The 25472-nt window shown below is 55.5% G+C and overlaps 1 protein-coding gene across 1 annotated transcript in view; it reads right to left on the bottom strand.

Moving 5' to 3' along the window:
* Positions 1 to 25472, bottom strand: part of Pou2f3 (POU class 2 homeobox 3) — a 55070-nt gene that overhangs the window by 14576 nt on the left and 15022 nt on the right. Inside the window, exons 3-5 of the mRNA XM_048344004.1 lie at positions 17062 to 17096; positions 2756 to 2878; positions 1370 to 1475 (exon numbers count right to left, since the gene is read on the bottom strand). Of these exons, the coding sequence (XP_048199961.1) occupies positions 1370 to 1475; positions 2756 to 2878; positions 17062 to 17096 (264 nt within the window). The remainder of the gene's footprint in view (positions 1 to 1369; positions 1476 to 2755; positions 2879 to 17061; positions 17097 to 25472) is intronic.

Genomic DNA, 25472 nt, shown 5'->3' with positions numbered 1-25472 from the left:
CCACCAGACCATGCGTACTTGGGAGGAAGAGCTAAGAGAGAAGGCAAGGCCGGGCGGCCAGGAGCCTGGACCGGGCCGCGCAGACGCCCCACTCCGTGCGCTGCTGGTCGACACCCACCCCTCCCCACGGGAGGGGAGATGTCTGTGAAGGGGGCCTGCCAGGCGGTGACGGACCCCGAGCCCCTTCCTGGAAAGGTTGCCGTCCGCACCTCTCGCTCCCTCTGGTGGGGTGGGGCCACCAATCCCCAAAGCAGACAGGGAGGGGGGCAGCTTGCCCAGCAGAAAGGGGAGCACCGTCCGCTGCTCTTCAGTCTCCTCGTGGTTCCTAATTAAAATGCACAGGCATGCAAGCTCCTAAAAGGAACTGTTCCCTTATTTTTATAGAGGAGGCAATGGAAGCTCAGACAGGTTAGGTGCGCTTTCAGCTAATTAGCGATTTTTCATCAAGGGGCGTTCAATGTAAACGGTACTTTTTCCTCCTCATCCTGCACTGCACTCTGAACTCCTGAGTCATCTGTCACCTCATTCTTCTGTCTTCTGATAACTGAATTAACTGTTGGTCCTCTTTCCCTTCCAAGATAATGGAATGTAATGTGTGTTGTTCAACCGAAACGCGTGAAGACTCGGCATATTCCTGTGTCTCCTGACACTGTTCTCAGATGCCTTGAACGTGAAGGAAAAGCAACTGTAATTTGGGCAGGAATGTAGAGTGACATTCTGTTTACACCCTGGATTTCCAAACCCTCTACTTGTCCTTTATACAACAGGTAGGAGCTCAGCTTCCTCCCTCATTTCCAGCCCCACTTGGTAGAGATGGGAATGGAAGGGGCAGAAAGAACATGGGTGTCTGTCAAATTGTTCTAGAACTTTCTAGAAGGTCCCCAGCGGCACAATTTGATTATCTGTGGTGCCAAGTTACATTGTGGAATCCATCAGGATGAACACTTAGCAGAGCCCGGAACATGACGCACAGGGAATGTTAGCAGGAGTTGAACGCGTTTGCTCTGGGTCAAGGAGAGTGGAAATGCCCTTCACGGCCTGGAGGGGGCGCTGGTGCTCCATGCAGACAGAACCTAGCCAGCCTGGGCTGTGTTCTGCATCCATCCAGAAAAGGAACTGGGGCTTCTCCTACCTCTGTCACCCCATCCCTGTCCTCCACCACCGTCAGCTCAACTTCCCTGGGACTGAGGTGGTGGCCAGCCCCAGCAGGAGGGTAAGAAAGAAGGAGGCAGCAAGGAAAGGGGCCGAGGCCTAGAGGAGCACTGTGGGGGCTGGTGTTGATACCGGAGGACTGAGCCACTTTCCTTCCGGAAGGGCCAGTAGTGGCGCTTGGCTGGTCCTGGGCTGGTGCCGGCTCCCGGGTTCTTACCTTGCTGCCCAGATGGGGTCTGGGAAAGCAGGAACTGGGACACCGACTGCAAGTGGCCGGGAACGAGCACGAGTTGCTGGAGAGGATGGAGCGAGGCCACGTCCTGCGTGTGGAAAGACACTTGCGTCATAGCACTCCCAAGCTGGGGACCGCATGGCCCTGGGCCCGAGGCCTGTGCGGTCCCTGGGGTTCCTGACTCCTGTTGCACCTCGTACCCCACCACGCAGGGTCTGCCACGCACTTAACACTTCTTCACTTCAATGGGGCCGCGTGTTTAAGTTTCCTGTGGGTCCCAACTCCCACTGCAAATGCCCTGAGGGCTGACCTTAGCATTACCCCCATCTCAGGAAACGGTCTGCAATCCTAGGCGTCCAGTTCCCTCTTTAATCTCGCGTCCATTGACTAAGCTGAAAGCCGGGCTCCGATCATGTCCTACGCCCGGGTCGTTGTGGGGAGTTCTGAGCTGGGATCTGGGGGTCGAGGAAAGCTAGTCCTTCTTCAGACCCATTGAGTCAGACGCAAGTCATTTCCTCTGGACTTGGAATCCGCGGCGTCCACATTTGGGGGGCTGGGAGGGCCGTGGGGTCCGGCTCTGGACCGAGCGGAGGCCCGTGCCCTCTGTGAAGCTTGGTGGGGCTCACAGGTTGGACAGACAAAATGGCTCCCTGGAGGGCTGGCTCTCTCTCTTCTCCAGGTCACCTCCACCAACAAGGACCAGCCGGGGGGGGGGGGGGGGCAGATGGGACACCCTGAGGGCCTCCTGCCACCGCCCGGGCCGCCAGCTGCCAGCCTCCGCCCACGCCAGCAACCCGCCCAGCCTGGCTGTCACAGACACCCTTCGGAGAGCAGAGCCGCCCGTGGGGGCCGGAGTCCTGGAATTCGGGGGTCACTGCCGGGGGGCATCGGTCGCATGGCTGCCGGCCCTTCCTTTTGGCAGGAGCAGCCCCGTTGGTGTCACCGCGGTGGAAAGCCTCTCCACATCACAGCCCGTCTTCACCACTGTCAGATCTCGTTTGGGATCCCCCCACTTCCCTGGGCCTCCTTTTTTATTATTGCCAGTGCTGGGGCTTGAACTCGGGGTCTAGGCGCTGTCCCTTTGCTTTTTCACTCAAGGCTGGCACTCTACCACTTGAGCTACAGTTCCACTTCCAGCTTTTTGGCAGTTGATTGGAGATAAGAGTCTCATGTACTTTCCTGCCCGGGCTGGCTTTGAACTGTCATCCTCAGATCTCAGACCGAGATTACAGGTGTATGCCACGTGTCCTCTTTGACCCCCTATTTTACCTTAGCTCCCAGACTATCACGAAGTCACAGGACACCAAGCGCAGTGGGCCAGCACTTTTCAGGACTAAACCCACCAGCCAACCGAGAATGCGGGAGGTCCGGGCACGCGTTGGCACCTACCCCAGAGATTTGGTTTCCTGACATCATGGCAGGTCCTTGGCTCAGGTGACATGGCCGGTGGGAGAGGGTCTGATGCAGGGACTCACCCAGGTCCTCTGTTTTAATCTGCAAGGGGAGGCGGGGGCAGTGGTCAGTCCCGGGCCCAGTGCCCAGGACTGCGGGCTGCTTTTCCTGCCGGCCTGTGCCTGGGGAGGGTCGCTGTCAGCACGCGTGTGCCGAGTGGACCACGGTGCAGGCCAGTCTGGCGTCCACCTCTGCTGACTGCGCCCCACACCACGTGGGGGGCCATACCAGTGCCCGTGGCAGGTCCAGGTTCTTACTCATCGACTCATTGAAATGAGAAGTTAGGATATGCTGATGACTCCTAAAGAAATTATTAGTGGGTTCATGCTCTCTCCTGCTTTCTGAGACATGTTCTCGTGATGTAGGCCAGGCTAGCCTGGACCTCACAGTCCTCTGCCTCAGCCCCCCTCCCCCCTCCCCAAGTGCCATGTTCGGCAGGGTTCCTGTCGATTCCCAAGTGACACTCTTCGGTCCTCAGAGGGAGGCGATGGAATTTAACAGAATCCCTCCCCAGAAGGTGTCACCTGGGAAGAGGATGGCTGTCTTTCCTCCCCACCCCCACACATGGAAATTCTCGGTTGTAGAGATGGTGGAGGTTTACGACTGACGCCGAGAATATGGAGAAGATCGCTGACAAGCCTGGGTTCTCTCCTGTTGGGACTAGTCCAACCCCAGAGAAGCTGAGACGAAGAGCCAGGTGTGGAGGTACACACTTTTAACCTCAGCCCTTGAGAGGCGGAGGCAGGGGGACTGGGAAGCCTGGGCCATATAGCAAGACCATGTCACCCACCCCGCCCCCCCCCCAAAAAAAAAAGAAAGAAAGACAATGAGAGCTGGGAGGAACACCCGTACTTGAGCAAGAAGATGGAGCTGGCCGAAGCGATGCACTTGGCAGCTGATATGTGTACAGTGTACAGTGCACAGCGTAGGAATGTCATCGGGAAAAAAAACACCCCACAAATGAACCCCATCCCTATGTGCTTGCAGTCCTGGACAGTAAGGCACAGAGAGAGAGACAGAGACAGAGAGACAGAGACAGACAGAGACAGACAGACAGAGAGACAGAGACAGAGACCCCAGACAGAAAGCATGGCTGAGCCCATCTCCATTCTAGCTTCCCACAGAACCTCTGCTTCTAGGGGACTCAGTTTCCCCTTCTGGAAGAAGGAAGCTCCTGCTCAGTTTGCCTCCCTTTCAAGCCTACACTGCAGTGACAAGTTCCGGCTCCTCCTGCGCTCGGCTGGCTCCGGCGTCCAGGGTGAGGGCCGAACTCGGACACGGCCGGTCCAGCGGGACCCAGAGGAGCCCTGGCCGGCGGCGCTCCACGAGGGGATGGCTCCCTGTGCAGCCTTTGTACATTGTTCTGCTCACGGGAGGGGGCCAAAGAGGAGGAAGAGAGATTGGGAAGTCACCCCGCGGGGCGCAGAAGGACCGAGGACTCCCAAGCATGGCGCCTGGGAGGGCCGGCCAGGCCCCGTGAGCTCTGCCCTTCCCTCTGGCCCCCTGCCCAAGGACAGCTGCAGTCCCAGCTCTGCCCCCAGAAGCCAGAGTTTCTAATAGGCTTAGATGCCATTTCATAGCCAAGTTTTGATTACTTGCTTCTTGATAGAAGGTCTCACTACGTAATTCAGGTTGGCCTTGAACTCATGACCCTCCAGTCCCAGCCTCCTGAGAATGTCACCATCGCAGGCCTGCACCTCCATACCTAGCTGTTTGCAGATTTTCCAAAACAACTGTCACCATGCCCGGTGCTGGTGGCTCACATCTGTAACCCTAGCTAGGCAGGAGGCTGAGATCGAAGGATTGAGGTACAGACCCGGGCCAGGCAGGGAAGTCAGCAAGTCTTGGCTCTCATCAACCAGCAAAAAGCCAGAAGTGGACCTGTGGCTTAAGTAGCAGAACAACAGCCTTGAGCGAAAAAAAACTAAGGGACAGCACCCAGGCCCTGCATTCCTGCACACACACACACACACACACACACACACACACACACACACACACACACTACCACCACCACCAATAACAATAACAAAAACAACCTTAAGGTTTGCTCTGAGAGAAGACTGCGTAGGCCAGGGCTTAGGCCAGGGCTTTTGGCCAGGGCTCCACTGTGCCCCCGTCCCAGAGGGTGTCTGGGAGGAAGGAAGGGGGGGTGGGGGGGCAGGGGGAGAACTTGGTGAGCTGGAGGTGAGATCACACCAGCAGAACCGCCTGCGGGGAGCTGGGGAGGTTGGTTTGGAGGCCAGTGGCAGGTTCTTTTCCAGACTCATTATGCACGCAGAGAGATAAAGAGGTGCAGCTGTGACGGAGCTAGAAAACATGCGCTTTGCTTCCAGCCCGGCTATCTGTTAGGCGCCGCGCCAAGTCTTCCGAACACGGCACTGCATACGCCAGTGCCATCATAAAAGAACACGCAGCCTTTCATCTGCTTCCTAGAGTGGTGGCCCCTACGTTCTCTCCAGGGTGGGGTGGGGGGGTGGGGAGGGAGAGACACTCCCCACCCCCCCACCCCACATCTCCCAGATCTGTAAACCAAGTGCCTGCTAGTTGAAAGGTCCTTCGGGTGTAGGATGCAGTCTGAGACTTTCTGGAAACTTCCTGCATTACTCTTCTAAAGTTTTGTGTTTGTTTTTTTTCTTTTTTTAACTCACTGATCTTTTGTTCTATTTTTCATCATTTCTGATGTGCTGACAATAAACCCACCCAAAAAGATGAAACCATTTGAAAGGCAGCAAGGAGGCTTCTTGGTGAATGAGCAAGTTCTCGCCATTTTCCCGACAAGCCCCAGACACCGGGTTCCAAACTCTTGATTTTCTGACAGGGTGCTGGGAGCCCCCACCTGGCAGCAGCTGTTCAGAGGAGTGGGAGATTGGGGGTCTCCCTGGAGCCGCTCGGAGACGCTTATCTCCAATTCACAAGCAAAAAACCTGCAAGCGGAGCTATGGCCGAAGCGGTAGAGCACCAGTCTTGAGCCATAAAGTTAAGGGAGAGCACCGAGGCCCTGAGTTTAAACCCCAGGACGGACGGACGGATGGACACACACACACACACACACACACACACACACACACACACACACACACACACACACACCTTGATTTCTGGTCTGTAGTGCTCAGGAAAGCCAGAGCTAGGCTGGGACGAGAAGGTTCACTGACAAGTATCGCCTGCAGAAATACCTTTTGGGCACCCTTGGGACTAAGACACGTCGATCTTAATCCCCCCCGCTTCAAATCCCTTTTCACAGCTGGGGAGTGGGTCCCGGGCACTGGCGGCCGAGCCGTGCGGTGGGCTTGCCCTCCGTCAGGGCCTGACCACTTCTGGGGCCAGGACCACAGGTGAATTGGACAGAGCCTCAATTTCCCTTTACGCTTGTAAAAACCCACCCGAAGCCACAGCCTGCCTGGGATGAAGACAAGAACTGCTGGGGACAGGGAGTCCCTGGGCCGGGGACCAGCACAGAGACCCGGGCCTGGCCCAGCGACTGGCCACGGTGTGCGGGTTTGTGGGCGTAGGAACCGCTCCCCCGGCTGGGAGAGGCGAAGGCATGATCACACGGTCTTGGGCAGTGACCAGGGAGGGGAGACGCTATCGCGCGCTAATCCCGGTGAACTCTGTGACTTCCCCTGCCTTACAAAGCAGTCGTCTCCTTCTGGAAAGAAGGGGCCACCAGGAGGAAGAGGTGGCCATTTCTGGAGCGAGGAGTCCACTGGCCTCTTCGGCTGAGCACAGGGCTTGCCTTCCCGCCTCACAGAGCCCCGCAGAGGTGACAGTGACAACCCCCAAACCAGGACTTCCGCGTGCTCACCCCCTCCACGTTCTCTCCACCAGACAAAACCACAACTGTCCCACGGATCCAAGAGACTGGGCCATAGGTGAGGGCTACGGGGTAGCTGCGGCCACACATGGCGGGGGAGGGGGGGACGGTGGTCATAGACTGGAGGACTTTTCTTTAGCTCCTGCCCCAGGACATTTTCACATGACCCTCTCTCTGGGGGGAAGAAAACAATCCAACACTAATGAATATATCACTGGTGATGAAAATGATCAAAGCTGCTGTCCTAGTTGCATAACTCGTTTGTGGAAAGTGTTTCATAAACATTTCACAAGAAGGAGCATTTCAAAGTATGAACAGCTCCCAACCTGCCTTCAATTACAGGCAAGGTGTTTTTTTCTTTTTTTCCCTCTCTCTCCCCCCCAGCCCCCACTGCTACATTTCTCCCTAGCAGTGAGGAAGAGTTTGTTTTGTAACTGATCTGGAAAGAGCTGGAATGTCCCTCATGCAAACATTCTAAAAATATATTCCAAGAGGAGGGATGGGGCAGGCGGGGGAATCGGGTGCAGAGAACAGGTTGAAAGTCCCCCATTTGGGGGAAGGTTGCCTGTGGGTACTCATTTCTCAGTGCTAGGGATGGGGTCTAGGGCCTTTCACATCCGAGGGAAGGGCGCTACCGCTAAGTTACATCTGCAGCCCTGCTGTGGGTTTTTGTTTCGCCTCAGTACCGGGACTGGAACTCAGGGCCTGAGCGCTGTCCCTTAGCTTTTCATTCAAGACTCGCCCTCCACCACTTGAGCCACAGCTCCACTTCTGGCTTTTTTTTAGTGGTTCATTGGAGATAAGCGTCTCATGAACTTTCCTGCCCAGGTTGGCTTTGAATGACAGTCCTCAACTCTCAGCCAGCGCCCGTCGCTGCTGTGCATGTGCTCGGGGGATGTTCTCCTCGCCATGGCTCTTGGCTTCTTTCTGTGCCCCACACGCTGGACGTGACTGCGGAGCTGACCATGGCCAGTCCCAGCCTGGCTGTGCTATCACAGGGGCCTTAGAGGGGAGGAGCCATGGGGAGGGAAGAGGGGATGATGGAGGAGAGAGGGGATGATGGAGGAGAGAGGGGATGATGGAGGAGAGAGGGGATGATGGAGGAGAGAGGGGAGGAGAGAGGAGAGAGGAAACGATGGAGGAGAGAGGGGATGAGGGAGGGGAGGGGATGCTGGAGGAGAGGGGAGATGACAGAGGAGAGAGGGGATGATGGAGGGGAGGGGAGATGACAGAGGAGAGAGGGGATGATGGAGGGGAGGGGAGATGATGGAGGAAAGAGGGGATGATGGAGTGAGAAGAGATGATGGAGGAAAGGGGGGATGATGGAGGAGAGAGGGGATGATGGAGGGAAGAGGGGATGATGGAGTGAGAGGAGATGATGGAAGAGAGAGGGGATGATGGAGGGGAGAGGAGATGATAGAGGAGAGAGGGGATGATGGAGGAGAGTGGAGATGATGGAGGAGAGAGGGGATGATTGAGGAAAGAGGAGATGATGGAGGAGAGAGGGGATGATGGAGGAGAGAGAGGATGTTGGAGGAGAGGGGATGATAGAGGAAAGAGGGTATGATGAAGGGGAGGGGATGATGGAGGAGAGAGGGGATGATGGAGGAGAGAGGATGGTGGAGGAGAGAGGATGGTGGAGGAGAGAGGATGATGGAAGGGAGGGGATGATTGAAGAGAGAGGATGAGCGTGGAGAGAGGGGACAATGGAGGAGAGAGGATGATGGAGGGGAGGGGAGATGATGGGGGAGAGGGAAAGATGGAGGAGGAGATAATAGAGTAGAGAGGGGATGATGGAAGAGAGAGGAGATGATGGAGGAGAGAGGATGATGGAAGAGAGGGGATGAGGGAGGAGAAAGCGGATGGTGGAGGGGAGAGGGGATGGTGGAGGGGAGAGGGGATGATAGAAGAGAGGATGATGGAGGAGAGAGGATGATGGAGGATATGGGATGATGGAGGGGAGGGGAGATGATGGAGGGGAGAGGGGAAGATAGAGGAGAGGGGGATGATGGAGGGGAAAGAGGATGATGGAGAAGAGAGGGGATGATGGAGGGGAGAGGGGATGACAGAGGGGAGAAGGGATGAGGGAGGAGAGAGGATGATGGAGGGGAGAAGGAATGACGGAGGAGAGAGGGGATGATGGAGGAGAGAGGGGATGAGGGAGGAGAGGGGATGATGGAGGAGAGAGAACCCATGGGGAGGAGAGAAGAAGTGAGGCCCCTCAAGTCTGCAGATGCTCCCTGAGCAGCGAAAGCCACCGGGAGTTGCCGCCCTGCTAGCGGCTTTCCACAGAACGGGTCTTACCTTCCTGCTCACGCCTGCCTGGGAACGCGCCAGCAAGCCCATCCATCATGTGTTTGATCTCTGGCTGCTGTGGGCACAGCAGGGTTCATGCTGACACATGCGTAGAAAACGTCAGCATTTGAAGCCCGCGAAGCTCAGCTTCTCCCTCAGCGTGTGTGTACATATACATGTATATGTGTGTGTATGTATATATATGTACACACACACACACACACGCATATCCCGCTCGGTAGAAACGTGTTGTGGGAATCAATGGGAGAGCAGATGCGCAAGTGGCCCCATCGTGCCTTGGCCTAGCTGCGTCTGATCCGGGCACTGAATGTGCACACTATGGGTCCATCCTTTGAAAGCAGTTGGCGAGCAGAACCATGGGCATATACAGACAATGAGGCATGGATGAACACTGTACAGCAAAAATCCCATTCTTTTGGAGGTACCTGGATTTGAACTCGGGGCTTTGTTATCTAGGAGGTTGGTAGTCTATCACTTAAACCACATCTCCAGACATGTTTTGCTAGGGTCTCTCTGTCTGCCTTCCACCCTGTACTAGAACCACAGTTCTCTGATCCATGCCTTCCACGTGTGGGATTCCACGGTGCCATGTGCTTCCATGACTGGCTTACCCCTTGAAGCTGGGGTCTCACTAACTTCTTTGCCCAGGGTAGCTTCAAAGCGTGTCTCCTGAGTAGCTGGGATTACAGGTGTGAGCCATTGTACCTCCGTCCCAACAATACTTTTCACCAACAGGGGAACAGAAAAGCAAAATCATATTTAAATAATACAGCATTATATAATCACTAACAAAAATCCTCACTCAACATATACTGCCCAGAAACAATCTACAAGTCTCTTTGTAAATTTTAAAAGAAAGGTGAAAAAAAATAGACCATATAATCTATACAAATGCTTTTTCAAATGACCTAAGATGCATCCATTTCCCTTCTTAGGGTTTGAACTCAGGGACTGGGTACTATCCATGAGCAGCTCCACTCCAGGCTGGCGCTTTACCCCTTGAGCTACAGCTCCGCTTTGGTGATTAATTAAAGAGTCTCACAGACTTCCCTGCCCGGGCTGGCTTTGGACATGATCCTCAGATCTCAGCCTCTGGAGTAGCTGGGATTATAGGCGTGAGCCATTGGCGCTTGGCCAGCCATGTGATTTTTATAGTGTTATTCCCACCCATTAACAAGAGGAAATGGAAGGTTGGGGAACTGGAGCAACCCCGTGACCCAGCTTCTGCCGGCAGGGCTGTGGTTTGAATCCAGCAGGGCCGAGAATGGCCGCCCTGTGCACTGCAGGACTAGAACCAGGGTCAGCCTACGGTGATCCATGCCAACCAAGTCCACAGGGACATACGGACGGTGCCAGGCCAGCAGAGGGGCTGCCGGCAGAGCAGAGCACGGTGCCACCTCACAGTCTGAGAGGGGAGAAGGGAGGGGAGGCGGGCAAGGGAGAGGGAAGAAAGTCTCACCCTGGACCTGCACACAGAAACCGAGGCCCAGTGGGCGACAGGGGCCTGGAGGGCAGCAAGAGGGATGAACTGGAGATGAGGGGCCAGCACTGAGCACCGGGCATGCCGTCGCTAATCACGACATAAAGGTGAGTGCAGGAAGTCTCCGCTTTGTCACCTGATTGCAAGGCACTTGGCCATGTGAGCCTCTTCCTCGAGTTCCCCTTTCAGTCAAACCCCAACACTCATACGGGTCTGATGATAGAAAAATCCTATTGGGGGCTGGGGATATGGCCTAGTGGCAAGAGTGCCTGCCTCATATACATGAGGCCCTGGGTTCGATTCCCCAGCACCACATATACAGAAAACGGCCAGAAGTGGCGCTGTGGCTCAAGTGGCAGAGTGCTAGCCTTGAGCAAAAAGAAGCCAGGGACAGTGCTCAGGCCCTGAGTCCAAGCCCAGGACTGGCCAAAAAAAAAAAAAAAAAAAAAAAGAAAGAAAAATCCTATTGGCTTAAAGAAGTTCTCTGTAAATTGCCCAGCAAAACAAGCAGGTGGCTGAGACCAATAATCCTAACTACCTGGAAGGCTGAGAATAGGAGAATCAAGGTTCAAGGCCAGCCAAGCAGAAAACGTTCATGAGCCCGACGGTGCTCGCCTGAGATCCCAGGCGTGACAGAGTGAGGCGTAGGTGTGCGTCCCGGGCAGGAATGGAGATTCTATCCTACATGTAACCAGTGACAACCAGGGTGGGAGGCACGGCTCAGCAGGAAAGCACCAGCTGAATAAGCCTAAGTCCCCCAGTCCCAGCCCTAGTATCTGGAAAGAAGTCAAGCAAAGGGACGGCAAATGAGAAGTGGCCCGGGATGGGAGGGAAACGGAATGTGTTTGTAGACTCAGCCCTGGAGCCCGGGGGCCCGCCGCCATGGCTGTCCTTCCTCGTAGGGCTGTGTGGGCAAAGCTCATTGTTAGCTAGGCTGTGCTTCTCAGGGAAGTCAAGGCATCGGAGCTGCCTGGCCAGCCCTGTCCCTGGGGGCAGAGAGAAAGGGGGGGGCGCCCCTGCCCTGCAGGCACGCACATGTGCAAGCCGGGCTCCCCTCCCGCACCTCCTTCTCACGCACAACCCTGGGAGGTGGCGGCTCCCAGGGCCAGGCCCAGGAAACCCTCTTTGGGTGGGAACTCTCCTCCACCCCACCCTCCGCCTGGCACCCTCCCCAGCCACAGATACCATCTCTGCCTTCCCCAGCCCAGCCATGGGAGGTCTGCAGGCAGGAGGGAGCCAGAGGGTTCGGGAAACATGGAAAAGTACCCGACCCACCAAATGAGGGGCCCTGGGTCGCGTCTCCTCTGTGGGCGCCTCCTCAGGCCCTCTCCTCTTTCTCAGAGGCAAGCCACATGGTGGAAAGTCCAACAGGCCTGTCTTACCTCAGCTCCACCTTGAGCAAGTTACTTAATCTCTCTGAGCGACAGTTTCCCCAACAGTCGAAGGGGAATAATGACGCTTACCTCACCCGTCTGTGGTAAGGCTGTGGTCATATCAAATAAGATAGAGCCCGGCTGGGTGTGGCGGTGCATGTCCGTAATTCCAGTGTACCAGGAAGTCAGAGGCGGGAGGATCGTGAGTTCTAGGCCAGCCTGGGGTACATTGGGAGTTCAAAGCCAGCCCAAGCTGTGTCTTAAGACCCTGTCTCAAAACCAAACCAAACCACATGGACGTAGACACGCATATGCACGAATCTGTGAAGTGCCTGGCGCCTCGCTTCAACCCCAGTCTCAGTGTCGGCTTTGAGCAACCTCAGTGTCCTCATCTGTACAGCAAGAATGAGAAAACCTACTTCTCTAGCTCGGTGAGGGCTGAAGGAGCTACTGCTTGCAAAGGGCTCAGGCCGGAGCCCTCTCTTCCTCGGGGGGACTTCCCTCAGCAGACCCCAGCTCTTCCCACGTGAGGGGGACGCTACCACTGCGTCATCTCCCGTCGGCACCTGCACGCACAATCTCCCACAACTCCACACCGCCCACTCCCGGGCGCCCAGGGGATTAGGGAACAGACCCAAACACCTTCCTTTCCCTCTGTCACCCTTTCTGCTCTCCACCCTGCACCTGGGGTGAGAGGAACGTTCCAGACTGTTTCCAAGGGCTCGGGTCGATCCCAGAGTCCTTCTGGATGAGTGGTGCCTGGGGGCGGGGGGTGGGGGGAGGACTCCAAACATCCGGACAGCTCTTCCGGTTCCTTCCTGCTCCTTCCTACCCTGCTCCTCACTAGCCCTGATCTTGCCCTAACCCCAACCCAAGGCTTGAAATGGGGGCCGCTGCCCAGACCACAAGCAGGACTCGACTGGCATCCTGGGCTCAGGCCAGCCAAAGGGGAGAAAGCAAATGGGTTCCCATTATTCTTCTTATTATTTCTTACGCATTTATAGACGCACATCACACTCCGTTCTTGTTTCCCGTAAGTAAGTTCACAGTCTGCATGTTATTTTCTGGCTCTCGTTTAACAGTGAGTCTTGGAGATCGTGTTATGTCACTGCTCACAGATGTATGATTCCATTAAAGTTGACACAGGAATTCTTTTTGTCAGTCTTGAGGCTTGCACTCTGGGCCTGGGCGCTGTCCCTGAGCTCTTCAGCTCAAGGCTAGCGCTCTACTGCTTGAGGCACAGCGCCACTTCCCTATTATTATTATTCTTATTATTGCTCCAAGTCTGGCTAAAGTGGTGGGCCTTAGATCAGAGGATGGGTGCCAAGAAATAAATAACCTTTCTAGAAGTCTCCGTAGCCCACTTAACTTGGAGTAATCCTAGATAAGTAGCTGCACAGGGAGAGAAGAGAAATCAAGTCCTGGAGTCCCATTCCTCAGGAAGCGTTAAGAACTGAGGAGTTCTACATGCCTGAGATTACTCTAAGTAACCTATAAGCTGTAACAATAGTCACAGCATTTGCGTTTGTTTTTGTCAGTAGAAGCAATTAACACTCAGGGCCTCATGCTTGCTGAGTCTGCTTGCTTGCCTTGCTCACTCAAGTGGTGCTCTACTACTTGATCCATGCTTCTAGCCCTGCCTTTTGGTGATTGTTTTAGAGACAGAGCCTCCTGGACTATGCCTGCAACTAGCCTCAAACTTTGATCCTCCAGATCTCAGCCTCTTGAGTAGTTAAGATTACAGGTGTAAGCCACCAGCACCTAGCTTTATATTATTATTATTATTACAATATCCTAGGACTTCAATACTGTGACTGTTCTTGTTTTGGATGGGAAAGCTGAGGCACACAGTAGAGTGTGACTTAATCTATCACACTGCACAGGGAAGCAGGGAGGCTGGAGCATGGAGCTAGCAGGCTGGCAGGCCTGGCTTTTGGACAGTGGAATTGTGGGAAAATCCCTTAACTACTCATTGCCTCCATTTCCTCGTCTGTAGCCTGGGGATGCTACCAGGCACCTCACAGAGTTACTCTAAGTATTGAAAGAAATGATGTCCATAAAATACGTGTGCATTAAGTACACAGTCAGACTTCAGGAAATATGACATTACCATATATATGACTCTCTAAGTTAATGCCCACAGTGAAGAAATCACTTTGAATGGGGGAGTTATTTAATCTCACCAAATTATCTCCTGCCTGGGAAATTCTGCTCCACACCTAGCTAGCCGTCACCCAGTCAGGCCGGTCCGTTCCTCTGCAGATGGCCCTGGTTCACACACTCCCTGCTCTGACCTCTTAAGGAACATTCCAGGCCCGTCTTCCTGGATGGACACCAGGCACGCTCCCAGAGGCAGAGGCGGGGTTCCAGTGCCGCGCAGCTCTCTCTGTGTGCAGCCAGTCTTCCCTCTGCCTGTGCTCCTGGCAGAAGCAATGTGTCCTGTGTGGACTGGAACTGGCCATTCTCCCTGGGGGAAGTACGTTGTCTGAACCCCATGGGGTGGTTTTTCTGACTGCCTTAATTATTAGAAGGTTCCATTTGTATTTACTGCAGGAGACAGAACCAAACAAGAAACACTAGTTCATGTGCCCAGCAACTTTGCATTATTTTGAGATGTTCCTGGACACGTGTGCAGGTGATTAATCTATAATCGTTAAGTCTACTTAATCATAAACTTTAATCATAAGTCTATAGTCTCTGAGTATGTGTGTGCACACGCACACACACACACACACACACACACACGGCTAATATCTGAAAGATGGACAGCTGGCCTCCTTCTGATGGCACCTCAATATGTCACATGCGTCTCTTCACTGGATCACACAAGATCCCAAGATCCCAAATGCTGGGAGCTCCCCCAGAAGCAGCTTCCCCTCACTTTCTAGCGACCCTCTCTCTTCCTCATTCCTCCTCCGAGAAAGAAGCCCAACAGATCAGTTTCACCTGGCACAGCCAACATGGTGACACTAGAACAGGTAGACTGCGGGGCCTGAGACACCCGCATCTATACCTGTTCATTCGTTCATGAAGGCGCGAAGAGGTTTGGCTGAGAGGAACTAGCAAGGGGCCCACGTCCAGGGGGCCCAGGCCTTGTGGGCCTTCCTCCAGGGACCCCCCCCCTTTCCTGGTTGCCTCTCAACTCCGTCTTACTGCTCTGGGGACCAAAAGGTAGCTCTGCTTCAGGGTCCCCTGGCCTCCCCACGGTGACCCCCAGACAGCCCAGGCTGCCTCCGCAGAGCCTCGGGCAGGGAAACAGACACAGGGCAGATGAGCCAACGCTGCTGGCTCATGGACCGTCGGGACTCGCTGCTCACCCAGCCCAGGTTGCAGCTCCCTATCGCCCCCACCAGCCAGGGGCTTCCCGTGGGGGCTCTCCAAGGGCTGTGGCTCTTCCCTGCCCTCTGTGCCTGCCAGCTCTTGTTGTGTCTGAACAGAAGCTGTGTCTCCACAACCACGCTCTCCTCCCCACCTCCCATCGCCTCCCACTTAGTCACTGTGAGATCATCCTCCGTCTCTGCTCCCAGGCCTCTCCCCAGACACAAGTGGAGAGACTGCAGAGGAGGCTGCTGCAAGGCATCACGGGAAGAACGAACTCGAGAGTCACAGAGGAGATGCGGGTTCAAATCCTGCCCTCCCCCTTCCCTCCCAGCTAACCAATTTTGTGACCTTCGAGTTACTTAATCTTTCAAATGCTTGTTGAAAAACGTAAGGCTGCCTGGGAGGCAGTTTTCTTATCTGCAAAACAGGGATAGTGACACGGAATTATGTCCCAGGATTGTGGTGAGGTTTACCAGGGAGAAAGAGCCCAAGCACCTGGCCCAGGCCGGCCGACTGCCCCTGCTGGCAGCAGAGGGGCGCGGAGGCTCAGGTGCCCACCTGTGGCCGGCAGGGGAGCCGGGCAAAGGTGGGCATGGCATCTGATGGCCTTGGAGAAACAAAGGCAGGGAGGAGTCACTGGGGCAGCCCATGAGAGTAGAGTTCCAGTGACACGGCGGGGGGGGGGGGGGCTGCTCCTTCCTCTCACCCCTTCCCCAAATGCACCCACTCCCCTCCTGCGGGCTCCATCCTGGTCCGTCATGAGAACTCTCCCTGGGGTTGGGGGGATGGCATGGCCCACCAGGCTCACTCAGCCCAAAGGCTTCCAGAGCCTCCTGGCAGGGTGCCCGGGGCCAGCCTCGAGTGCAGCACCAAGGCTTCACAAGCTGTAGCGGATGCCACAGGCCAGGATCTCATCGCCACCTCTGGGTGGCCCGCGTGGTCCTGTCGGATGTGGACCGCTCCTCCCCGAGCCTCCCATCCACAGCAATGAAACAGGGGGCCCAGGCTGGGGGAGTCCTGAGTCCTCAGAGCAGAGAGCCTGGGGTGCAGCCTACACCCCAATCTGCTCACACGTTCCTGGAGACCTCCATCCTACGCCGGAAGTACACCCAGCCCGAGAGTCTCCCACCTAGACTGTGCGCCAGACGCGGGTTCTAAAGACGATTCTGCCCCTCTCTCTCTCTCTCTCTCTCTCTCTCTCTCTCTCTCTCTCTCTCTCTCTCTCTCTCTCTCTCTCTCGCTTGGTTCCATCGTTTAATCAACTGCACTGGCTGGAAGTCCTTCCATACAACTAACCTAGATGTCTCTTTAATCTGCTGTAGGTCTGGAAGCCACGGAGAGAGGGGACGGCCTTCATTTGTTCCTCCTCAGGCTTCCTGAGGAGTAAAATGGCAACAGTTGTCTGCCTGGAGGTTTGGAGTGAGGAGTCCAGGTGATGACAGTTCTTTCTGACATAAGGATGAACCCAGGATTGAGAGCAAGGAAGAAAAGAACACACAGGATATATGCCTGCCTTTGATCTCCAGCCCCATCCTGGACCCTCCACTTGGAACCGCCCTTTGCTTGTGCCATCTTCTTCAAAGCTGCCCTCAGACACTACCTCCTCCTTGAAGCCCACCCTGAGGCCCCAGAAGAACGACCTCTTCCTGTCTCTGCTGGACATGGTGTTTGTTCACAGGGCTCCAGGAAAGCACAAAGGAGACTGCCCTCTAATAATTCATCAAAAGTTAAGTGTGTATGGTGTGTGTGTGTGTGTGTGTGTGTGTGTGTGTGTGTGCCGCGGCTTGAACTCCAGGCCTGGGTGCCGTCCCTGAGCACTTTTGCTGAAGGCTAGCTCTCTCTCCCTTGAGCCACAGCACCGTTTCCCCCTTTTTGATAGTTAACAGGGTAAATGTTTTCTTCGGACTCAAGCTCTTACCTGTCTGTTGAAATCTAGGCCATTTCGATCACTTCCTGGAAGAGAGAACAAAAGACACATGCATTGGCGGCTGGAAGGATCAGAAGAGGGAGATGGCTAGAGGGCAACTAGCACGTTGAGAGGAACATCAGGGATCTCCCTACTCATCCTGCATTCTGGAAACCTCTTGGGAAAGCCTCCTCCCAGGAGATGGATGGCCAGGGAGTTACCTGCTCATGATCACACAGCCAGGCATAGTGGGCCTTTCCCACAAGGGGACAGTCCCATGCCATAGCCCCAGTGGAGTGGCTACACCTCTTGTGGACGGCAGGAAGAGGCTACCCGTGGATCTTAAAGGAGCCCCCAGGAGACTCTGCCTACTAGCCCAGCTTCCGGGGGGAAAGGACACTTAAATGTTGTCCGACACATAGCTGACTGTTCTGTCACGCTGACCTCTATTCATTTCACCTGCTGCTTTTCAGTGGAGGAAAAGTCTAAAGTTTGGGGCATCGTGGCTCATGCCTGCAATCCTAGTCATTTGGGGGAGACTATGGTGGAGAAGACTGTAGTTGGAGGCCAGGGCAGGCAAAAGGTTTATCAGACCCCTTCCCAACCAATAGGAGGACTCCATGAAGCACTCCTGTCATTCCAGCTATGCGGGAGGCTGAGATGGAAAGGACCACAGTTCCAGCCCAGCTCGGCCAGAAAAGTGTTCTTGAAAAGCTGGGCACAGTGAGCCAGGTGCTGGTGGCTCATGCCTGTGGTCAGTCCTGGCTGCTCAGGAGGCTGAGATCTGAGGATCGCCCCTCAAAGCCAGCCCAGGCAGGAAAGGCCACGAGACTCTTATCTCCAATCCATCACCAGAAAATGAGAAGTGGCGCAGTGCCTCCAAGCGGTAGAGTGACAGCCTGGAGCAAAAATGCTCAGGGACAGCACCCAGGCCCTTAGTTCAAGCCCCAAGCCCCCCAAAAAGGGAGGGGGGCTAAGCACAGTCATCTGAGCCTGCCATCTCAGATACTGTGGGAAGAGTAAAAAAGGATGGTCACCACTCAGGCACAGGCCACTGCAGTGACCCGGATGAGAGGTCTGCAGGCCGCGTGGGGTGTTAGCACAGGGGCCAGGCAGGGGGCTGAACACAGGATGCTGAACGGACAGCCGGAGCTGAGGACTGCATGCCAATGCAAGGGGAAGACGGCATTGGGGTGATTGATCCCTAGGTGTGGGATGCCTGGGTGGAGGGAGTGGTTGCCATGTCAACCACAGACTCCCAAATCAGAATCTGCGTTTGGGACGTGGCAGGCATTCCTGGACTCCGGAGAAATGTCCGGTGAGGAAGTAGAGATGGGGTAACCATGGGCTTCTCGGTGGTGGTTTAAAGTAACACGCGGCCAGATCACAAAGGAGCTGCGTGTGGATGAAGAGGAACAAAGGACGTCAGGAGGAAGAGCCGGGGCTGGGACCCGAGCTCGAGCATGGCCGCTGGAACGGGAAAAGGAGAGGGGCAAGTCTGGGGCTCGGGAAGGTGGGAGAAGGGAGGCATCGAATGTAATGCGTGGGACCCAGGAAGTAAGAAAACTATTGGGGGGCAGAACTATTGGGGGGCAGAGGGGACTTCTTGACTTGGAGGGGGTCATCAGGTTTGTGGGCAGTTAAGGATGGCTTCCCCCTTTTTAATTTTTTTTTGGGGGGGGGTACCAGCACGAGGGGCTTGAATTTCGGGCCTGGCACTGTCTCTGAGCTTCTTTTGTTCAAGGGCAGCACCCTACCCCTTGAGCCACAGCCACCATTTCCGGCGTTTTCTGAGTAGTTTGATGGTAGTAAGAGTCTCGTGGGACAGTCCTGCCCAGGCTGGCTTTGAACCACGATCCTCAGATCTCAGCCTCCTGCATAGCTAGGGTTACAGGCGGGAGCCACCAGCTCCCAGCTTCGGCTTACTTTTCTTATCCTTAGGGCCAGCCAAAGGCAACCAAGGGACTGGTCCCTGGACATTCCAGCAGGAAGTTGAGTAGACCTAGCACGGCGGCCCGCGGGCATTTCGTAAGGGCTCAGTTGTTCGGCGGTCATCTTGCTGATTCCCCTCCATCAGCGACTGGGAGTGCCTAGGCTGAGACACAGACACGGGGCGGGCCAGCTCCGATCTGGTGACACACGACACATCTGGAGGAGGGAGGCGCCCTAGCCAGCGAGCGCGCCACGGCTCGGCGAGTCCGGCTTTCCCACAGTCCTCTGGACTTGTTCTGCCTGGCTCTCCTCCACCCGGGCCTCCAGGAAGGAGCTCAGGTGTGACGCGGCTCCCCAGGGCCCAGCACAGAAAGGAGGAAAGACGATGGCGACCACGGGCCGCCTATGGATGCATGGTTACCAGAAACTTCTCGCCGTCCACCCCTGGAAGGTGGGGAGGCATAGCAGGGACTGCTCGGGAAGTCCCACTGACGTCAGAGAGCTAGCTCGGGCCTGAGCTCCATCGTTCTGTGTACCCCTGGTCAAGGCAGACCTCCTGCAGCCTCAGTCTTCTCCACAATAAAATCGCTATGCTTAGTATTAATTATTTCTATTGGGAAGTCACAGCTCTGGGCTCCAGACACCCTAGGCCATGGGGCCTGGTCTGGTTTTAGGGACTTTGCATGTGCTGTTCCTTCTGACCCGAATGCCCTTCCTTTTCTTCCTTCTCTACCTAGAAAACTCCTACTTATCCTTCTAACCCCAACTCCAAAACAAATCAAAGGATCGCTCCCTCTGAAGGCACTTTCTCTTATCTATAGCTCTTACAGTATGTCCCTTAGTTTTCACAGTCAGTGGTTGGAGCCTCAGTTTCCCTCCTGAGACTGGGAGGTCCCAGAGGTCAGGGTTCTTATGCTCATCTCCACCTCATGTGGAGGGTCCAGCGTAACGTCTGGCATCTGGCAGGTGCTGGGTGGCTGTGTGATGAGCGGATCCAAGTTTTGCTGAGAAACTGCTACAAAAAAGATTCACCTCAGACCTAGGAACCCACAGGAACCAGACGCCTGCCGCCACCTGAACACATCCCACTGCCAAACCCCGGCTCGCTCTTTGGGGGCCTCTTCTGCCACTTGGAATTAAACAACAACAGAGGAGAGACAGACGTGGCCAGGAACGTTCTTTTTAGGATCCAACCTCAGAGGGGAAAACACCTGCACGAGGTCACCCAGCCTGAGAGAAGCCAAAGCGAGGACGCCGATTTCTCTAAGACCCTCGTCACTGTCCCAGGAAATCCACTCAGACCGGTGCTCGCCATAGAAAAAGTGAGCACTAGACTTTAACCAACCACGTAGGCGAGTAGAAAGGAATCGATCGTGGTGGAAGTCGCAGAAAGTGATTCATCCGTGCGGGGGAGAGAATCAGCATTAGAAAATGCTTTGGTGGACCCAAGCAGAAGGCTAAAACCAACAAGATAAAATACAACAGAATAAACAGACAGCCCTGCATGCCTTTTTACAGTTAAACAAATCAGTAATCTAAATCGAAGATAAAGGAGATTGAACTGCATACCTAGAAATGGTTTAAACGGTAAATTTTGTTATGTAACGTGTGTGTGTGTGTGTGTGTGTGTGTGTGTGTGTGTGTGTGTGTGTGTGTGTATGCTAGCCCTGGGTCTTGAATTCAGGAACTGGGCACAGTCTCTGAGCTTTTCCTTTTTTCTCAAGGCTTGTGTGCTACCACTTGAGCCACAGCTCCACTATTGGCTTTTTGGTGGTTTATTAGATATAATAGTCCCATCGACTTTCCTCCCTGAGCTGACCTTGAACCACAGTCATCAGATATCAGCTCCCTGAGCTGGGGTTACAGGCATGAGCCACAGTGCCTGGCACAGTGTTTCTTTAAACTGCAATAAAAAAAAATATACAGCCAAGGCTGGGAGCTAGTGGCTCACACCTATAATCCTAGGTACTCCAAAGGCTGAGATCTGAGGATTGAGGTTCAAAGGCAGCCTGGGCAAGAAAGTCCAGCAGACTCTTATCTTCAATGAACCACCAGGAAATTGGAAGTGGCGCTGTGGCTCAAAGTGGTAGAATGCTGGGCTTGAGCAGAAATTACTTAGAGACAGTGCCCAGGCCCTGAGTTCAAGCCCCATGACCAATAAACCTCTCTCTCTCTCTCTCTCTCTCATACACACACACATTCTCTCTCTCTCTCTCTCTCTGTCCGCTTACTCTCCTAATGTGCCAGTTATGCACAATCAAGTGGAGTAAGCACATTATGCACCGAGTTCAAGCTCCAGCACTGGAAGTATAATAAATAAAATATAGTAAAATAAAATATGGCCAGAGAAGTGATGGAGAGGAGCATCCTGGTTCCTGGAATCTGGGATGCAGTGATCACTGAAGCCCTGGGAAGCCTCCGCCAAGGGAAGGAGGGGAAATCCACAGATCTGTACAGAAGGGGTGTCCATTGCTAAAAAGAGCTCCCCCTCCCCCTCCCCCCTCCCCCTCTCCCCATCTCTCCCCTCCCTCCTCTCCCACCTCCCCCTCCTCCTTCTTCCTCTCCTTCTCCCCCTCCCTCCTTTCCCCTCTCCTCCTCCCCTTCCTCCTCTGCCTCTTCCCCATTCCTCCTCTCCCCCTCCCCTTTCCTCTTCTGCCCCCTTCCTCCCCCTTCCTCCTCTCCCCCTCCCCCCTCCTCCTCTGCCCCCTTCCTCCCCCTTCCTCCTCTCCCCCTCCCCCTTCCTCCTCTGCCCCCTCCCCCTTCCTCCTCTCCCCCCTGCCCTCCCTCCCCCTTCCTCCTCTCCCCCCTCCCCCTACCTCCTCTCCCCCCTCCCCTCCCTCCTCTCCCCCCTTCCTCCTCTCCCCTCCCCCTTCCTCCTCTACCCTCCCCCTTCCTCCTCTCCCCCTCCCCCTTCCTCCTCTGCCCCCTTCCTCCCCCTTCCTCCTCTGCCCCCTCCCCCTTCCTCCTCTCCCCCTCCTTCCTCTCCCCCCTGCCCTCCCTCCCCCTCCCTCCTCTCCCCCCTCCCCTCCCTCCTCTCCCCCCTGCCCTCCCTCCTCTCCCCCTCCCCCTTCCTCCTCTCCCCCTCCCCCTCCCTCCTCTCCCCCTCCCCCTCCCTCCTCTCCCCCCTCCCCCTCCTCCCCCTCCCCCTCCCCTCTCTGGACATGCAGTGAGGCCCGGATCAGCGGTGAGGGGCGTGCAGGAGCTGGGGGTGAGCCCCCAGAAGGTCCCTTGCTTTCCCACTTCTCAGCCGAGCCAAGAGCCCCGCCTGGCAGGCCTGGCGGATGCGCCCGGCTTTGGCAGCCATTGGATGGGAGTTTGCCTGGGGAGCAGTTCTCTGGGTGAGGGAGGGTGGAAGCCGGGCAAGAACTGTTCCAGCAGGATTTTTCACCTCTGCCTGGTAAACAACGCGAGCAGCCCGCCGTGGGCTCGGCCTCTCCCGCCCGCTCCGGACCGCTCTCCCCTCCCCCGCTCTGGCCCGGCCTGCCCCGAAAGACTCCACTCACATTTTGTTTTAAACCACTTAGCGACTTAATGGAACTTGCTGTGACAGCAGTTTTGTTTTTTCTTTTTGTTTTATATACGTGTCACATTTTATATTTACTTGTAATTTTTTTGCAGTATTTTTTCTTGTTGGTGGTACTGGGCTTTGAACTCAGGGCCTTGTGCTTGCTAGGCAGGCGCTTTGCCACTGGAGCCGTGTCCTCAGGCAGCGTTGCTTTTGGTAGTTTTCAAACCCTCTGTGACCTGGGCCTTGATCTTCCTCAGTAGCTGGGACGAGAGGTATGTACCATCCTACCTGGCACGTTTGTTGACAAGGGGTCTCACTAACTTTTCGCCCAGGTTGGTCTGGAACTGTAATCCTCCCGTCTCTGCTTCCCAAGGAGCTGGGATTACAGTCCTGAGCTGTCCCGCCTAGCACCTGGGACACCGAAGGCTTGAGGTGGGACGGGCTTCGTGCCTGGCTGGTCCCAGGGATCGGCTCACCCCACCCTCAGGACCCCCTGGGAGACGGACCTCTTCAGCTCCCCCCTGCAGGTGAGAGATAGCCACCACCTGCCCCGGGGTCACCTCCTCCACCCGGCGACCCTCTCCTCTGCTAGTCTGGTGTGGACTAGTCTGGTGTGGACTAGTCGGGTGTGGAAGCTGCCTTCAATTCCACCTGCGAGAGGGCGCGACGAGCTCAGGCAGTGCCATGGGTCTTTGTCAAGTTTGCAGGACACTGGACTCCGTGCAGGAGCTCACATCTATAATCCCGGCTACGCGGGAGGTGGAGAGAAGGAGGAGTACCGTTCCAGGCCAGGGGGTACCAATTTATAAGGAATCACATCCTTGGAAACATCCCTGGGCAGCCGACCATTAGGGCAAACCAGGGACTTCCAAACAAAAACAGATTTTTACCCTCCTCCCCCCTCCCTCCCCCCTCCCTACCTTTCCTGGTCCTTACAGTTGCCCCAATGGATTGGGGAGATCGGCCTAGCGATCAGAGTTGTGTACGGGGGACACCCAGAAACCTGAGCTCCGCCTACCCTCCAAAGACCACGTGAAGCGAGGCTTGTGAAGCGAGGCTTCGGGAAACCGTCCTCTTCCCAGCCTTTGGAAACAAGAGCTTCTCTCCTGTTCCCGCCGCCTCCTATCTTAAGGCAGTGGAAGTGGCAGGTGGGAGCTAAGGGGGACGGTCGATGGGGCTCTCTGGGTCTTCCCTGCACGGTGCCTACATCTCTTGGCAGCACAGAGGACTTGGGGTGGGCTGCATGGTCAGGGCTATGTGGGAAGAGCACTCAGAGAGAGACAGAGTCCTGCTAGAAACAGCAGGGCCTGAAGATCCAAGTTTCCCTTCAGAATCTTCACTCATGAGTTGAGCTGGTGGTACATGCCTATAATCCCAGCTACTTGGGAGGCTGAGATACAAGGACCCTGGTTGAGGCCAGTCTGGAAAAAGCGAGACCCCTAGTAACAAACCAACCAGGCATGATGGTTCACGACTATAATCCCATGAGAGGGATAGGTAGAAGGAATGCAGTCTGAAGCCAGGCAAGAGTGTAAGGCCCTATCGGGCGCATAGCTCCGGTGGTAGGATGCCTGTCTAGCAAGCACAAGGTCGTGAGTTCAATCCCTAGTACCTATCCCACCCCCTAATCTCTACATATAGTCCCCTGGCCTTAGAAAAGCCGTAAAATCCAACTCCAGAGGATGCTAAATAAGCTCTGCTAAGCAAGGGCTTTGTTCCAGTCACAACCATTAAGCACATCTTAAAGCCCCCCTCCCTCTCTGTTGCTGGTACTGGGTTTTGAACTCAGGGCCTTGTACACATTGCTCAGCTTGTTTGAATGTGAGACCCTAGGGTCTTACCTCCCAACTAGTTAGGACCACAGGCATCAGCCACAGGCAGCAGGCCTCCCTCCTTTCTTCCTGCCTGGGCTCTACACCCTGAGACGTGGACAGTTGAGGCGGGGTCCAGAGGAGCTAAAGAAGCAGCTCCCTGGAGCAACGGCTGGGGCGACCCCTCCGTTCCCACGGGGCCTGTTACTGAAGCAGGCTCCCGGCTCTGGACACAAAGTGTACTGACCGCAAGGGAACGCCCAGGCTAGCCTGCTCAAGAGCAGGCTGCCTCCCCCACAAAGGGGTCCTGGGTCACTGTGCCCCCATAAACCCACACGTCCTCCTGCGACAAATGACAGCAAATGGCACCGGTGTGGGGGCGGGCTCTGTTCTCAATCCCTCACCAGCCTTGGCTCAACTGACCCCCAAGCACCCCGGCAGATGCCTTCATTACCCTCATTTTATGGAGGAGAACCCAGCAGAGAGTCTTCCGTGAGCAATGAGCCCTTCCATAATGACCCAAGGTCAGAGCAGGCCAGGGGAACTTGGAAGCCCTTCCGGGGTCATGAGAGAAATGACACATGGCAAGTCACCTGGTCCCAGGCAACGGCGAAGGGAGGTGTGGCCAGTCTGAGGTCCCAGGCTGGTGACAAAGAGGAGTTCAGGATCCACCTGTGACCCCACCTTCTCAGACACGGTACAGAGATTGTTTCTACAACGACCCTGATTTTTTGAAAGCCTGTTTTCCACGTGGAGACGGCCAGTGTGTGGTCACCAGAAGGAAGGGAGACCTGAAGCCTGAATGTGGCCGTGTTCAATCGTTCCAACTCATGAGTGCAAAACATCCTCAGGTCACTGAGAGGGTACATGGAGCCCAGACGTCCCCAGGAAGCGACAGAGACCCAGCGCCTCTCCAGGGGCAGCAGGAGAGCCAGCCGCAGGCCCTGGAGCCCACAACTGCCAGCCAGCTTAACCCCTTTTGTCCAAGCTTCCAGCTTCCCACCACAAGAAAACCTTAATCATCCTCATTTGAATTTCAAATGACCTCTCCCCGCGCCTCCTCCCCGCCCCTGCGGGCTCGGAGGCAGCCGTAGGGAAATTCTCCCTGCAGTATGGAAATCACGGCCCTATGAAAATGGGGCGTGAGACCCCGTCACCGTGGCAACCACCTG

The sequence above is a fragment of the Perognathus longimembris genome, chromosome 3 (assembly GCF_023159225.1).
Source record: "Perognathus longimembris pacificus isolate PPM17 chromosome 3, ASM2315922v1, whole genome shotgun sequence".
In the NCBI taxonomy this organism is placed as follows: Eukaryota; Metazoa; Chordata; class Mammalia; order Rodentia; family Heteromyidae; genus Perognathus; species Perognathus longimembris.
Note: the sequence above shows the minus strand (reverse complement) of the source record. Positions and strands in the feature narration are given on the sequence as shown.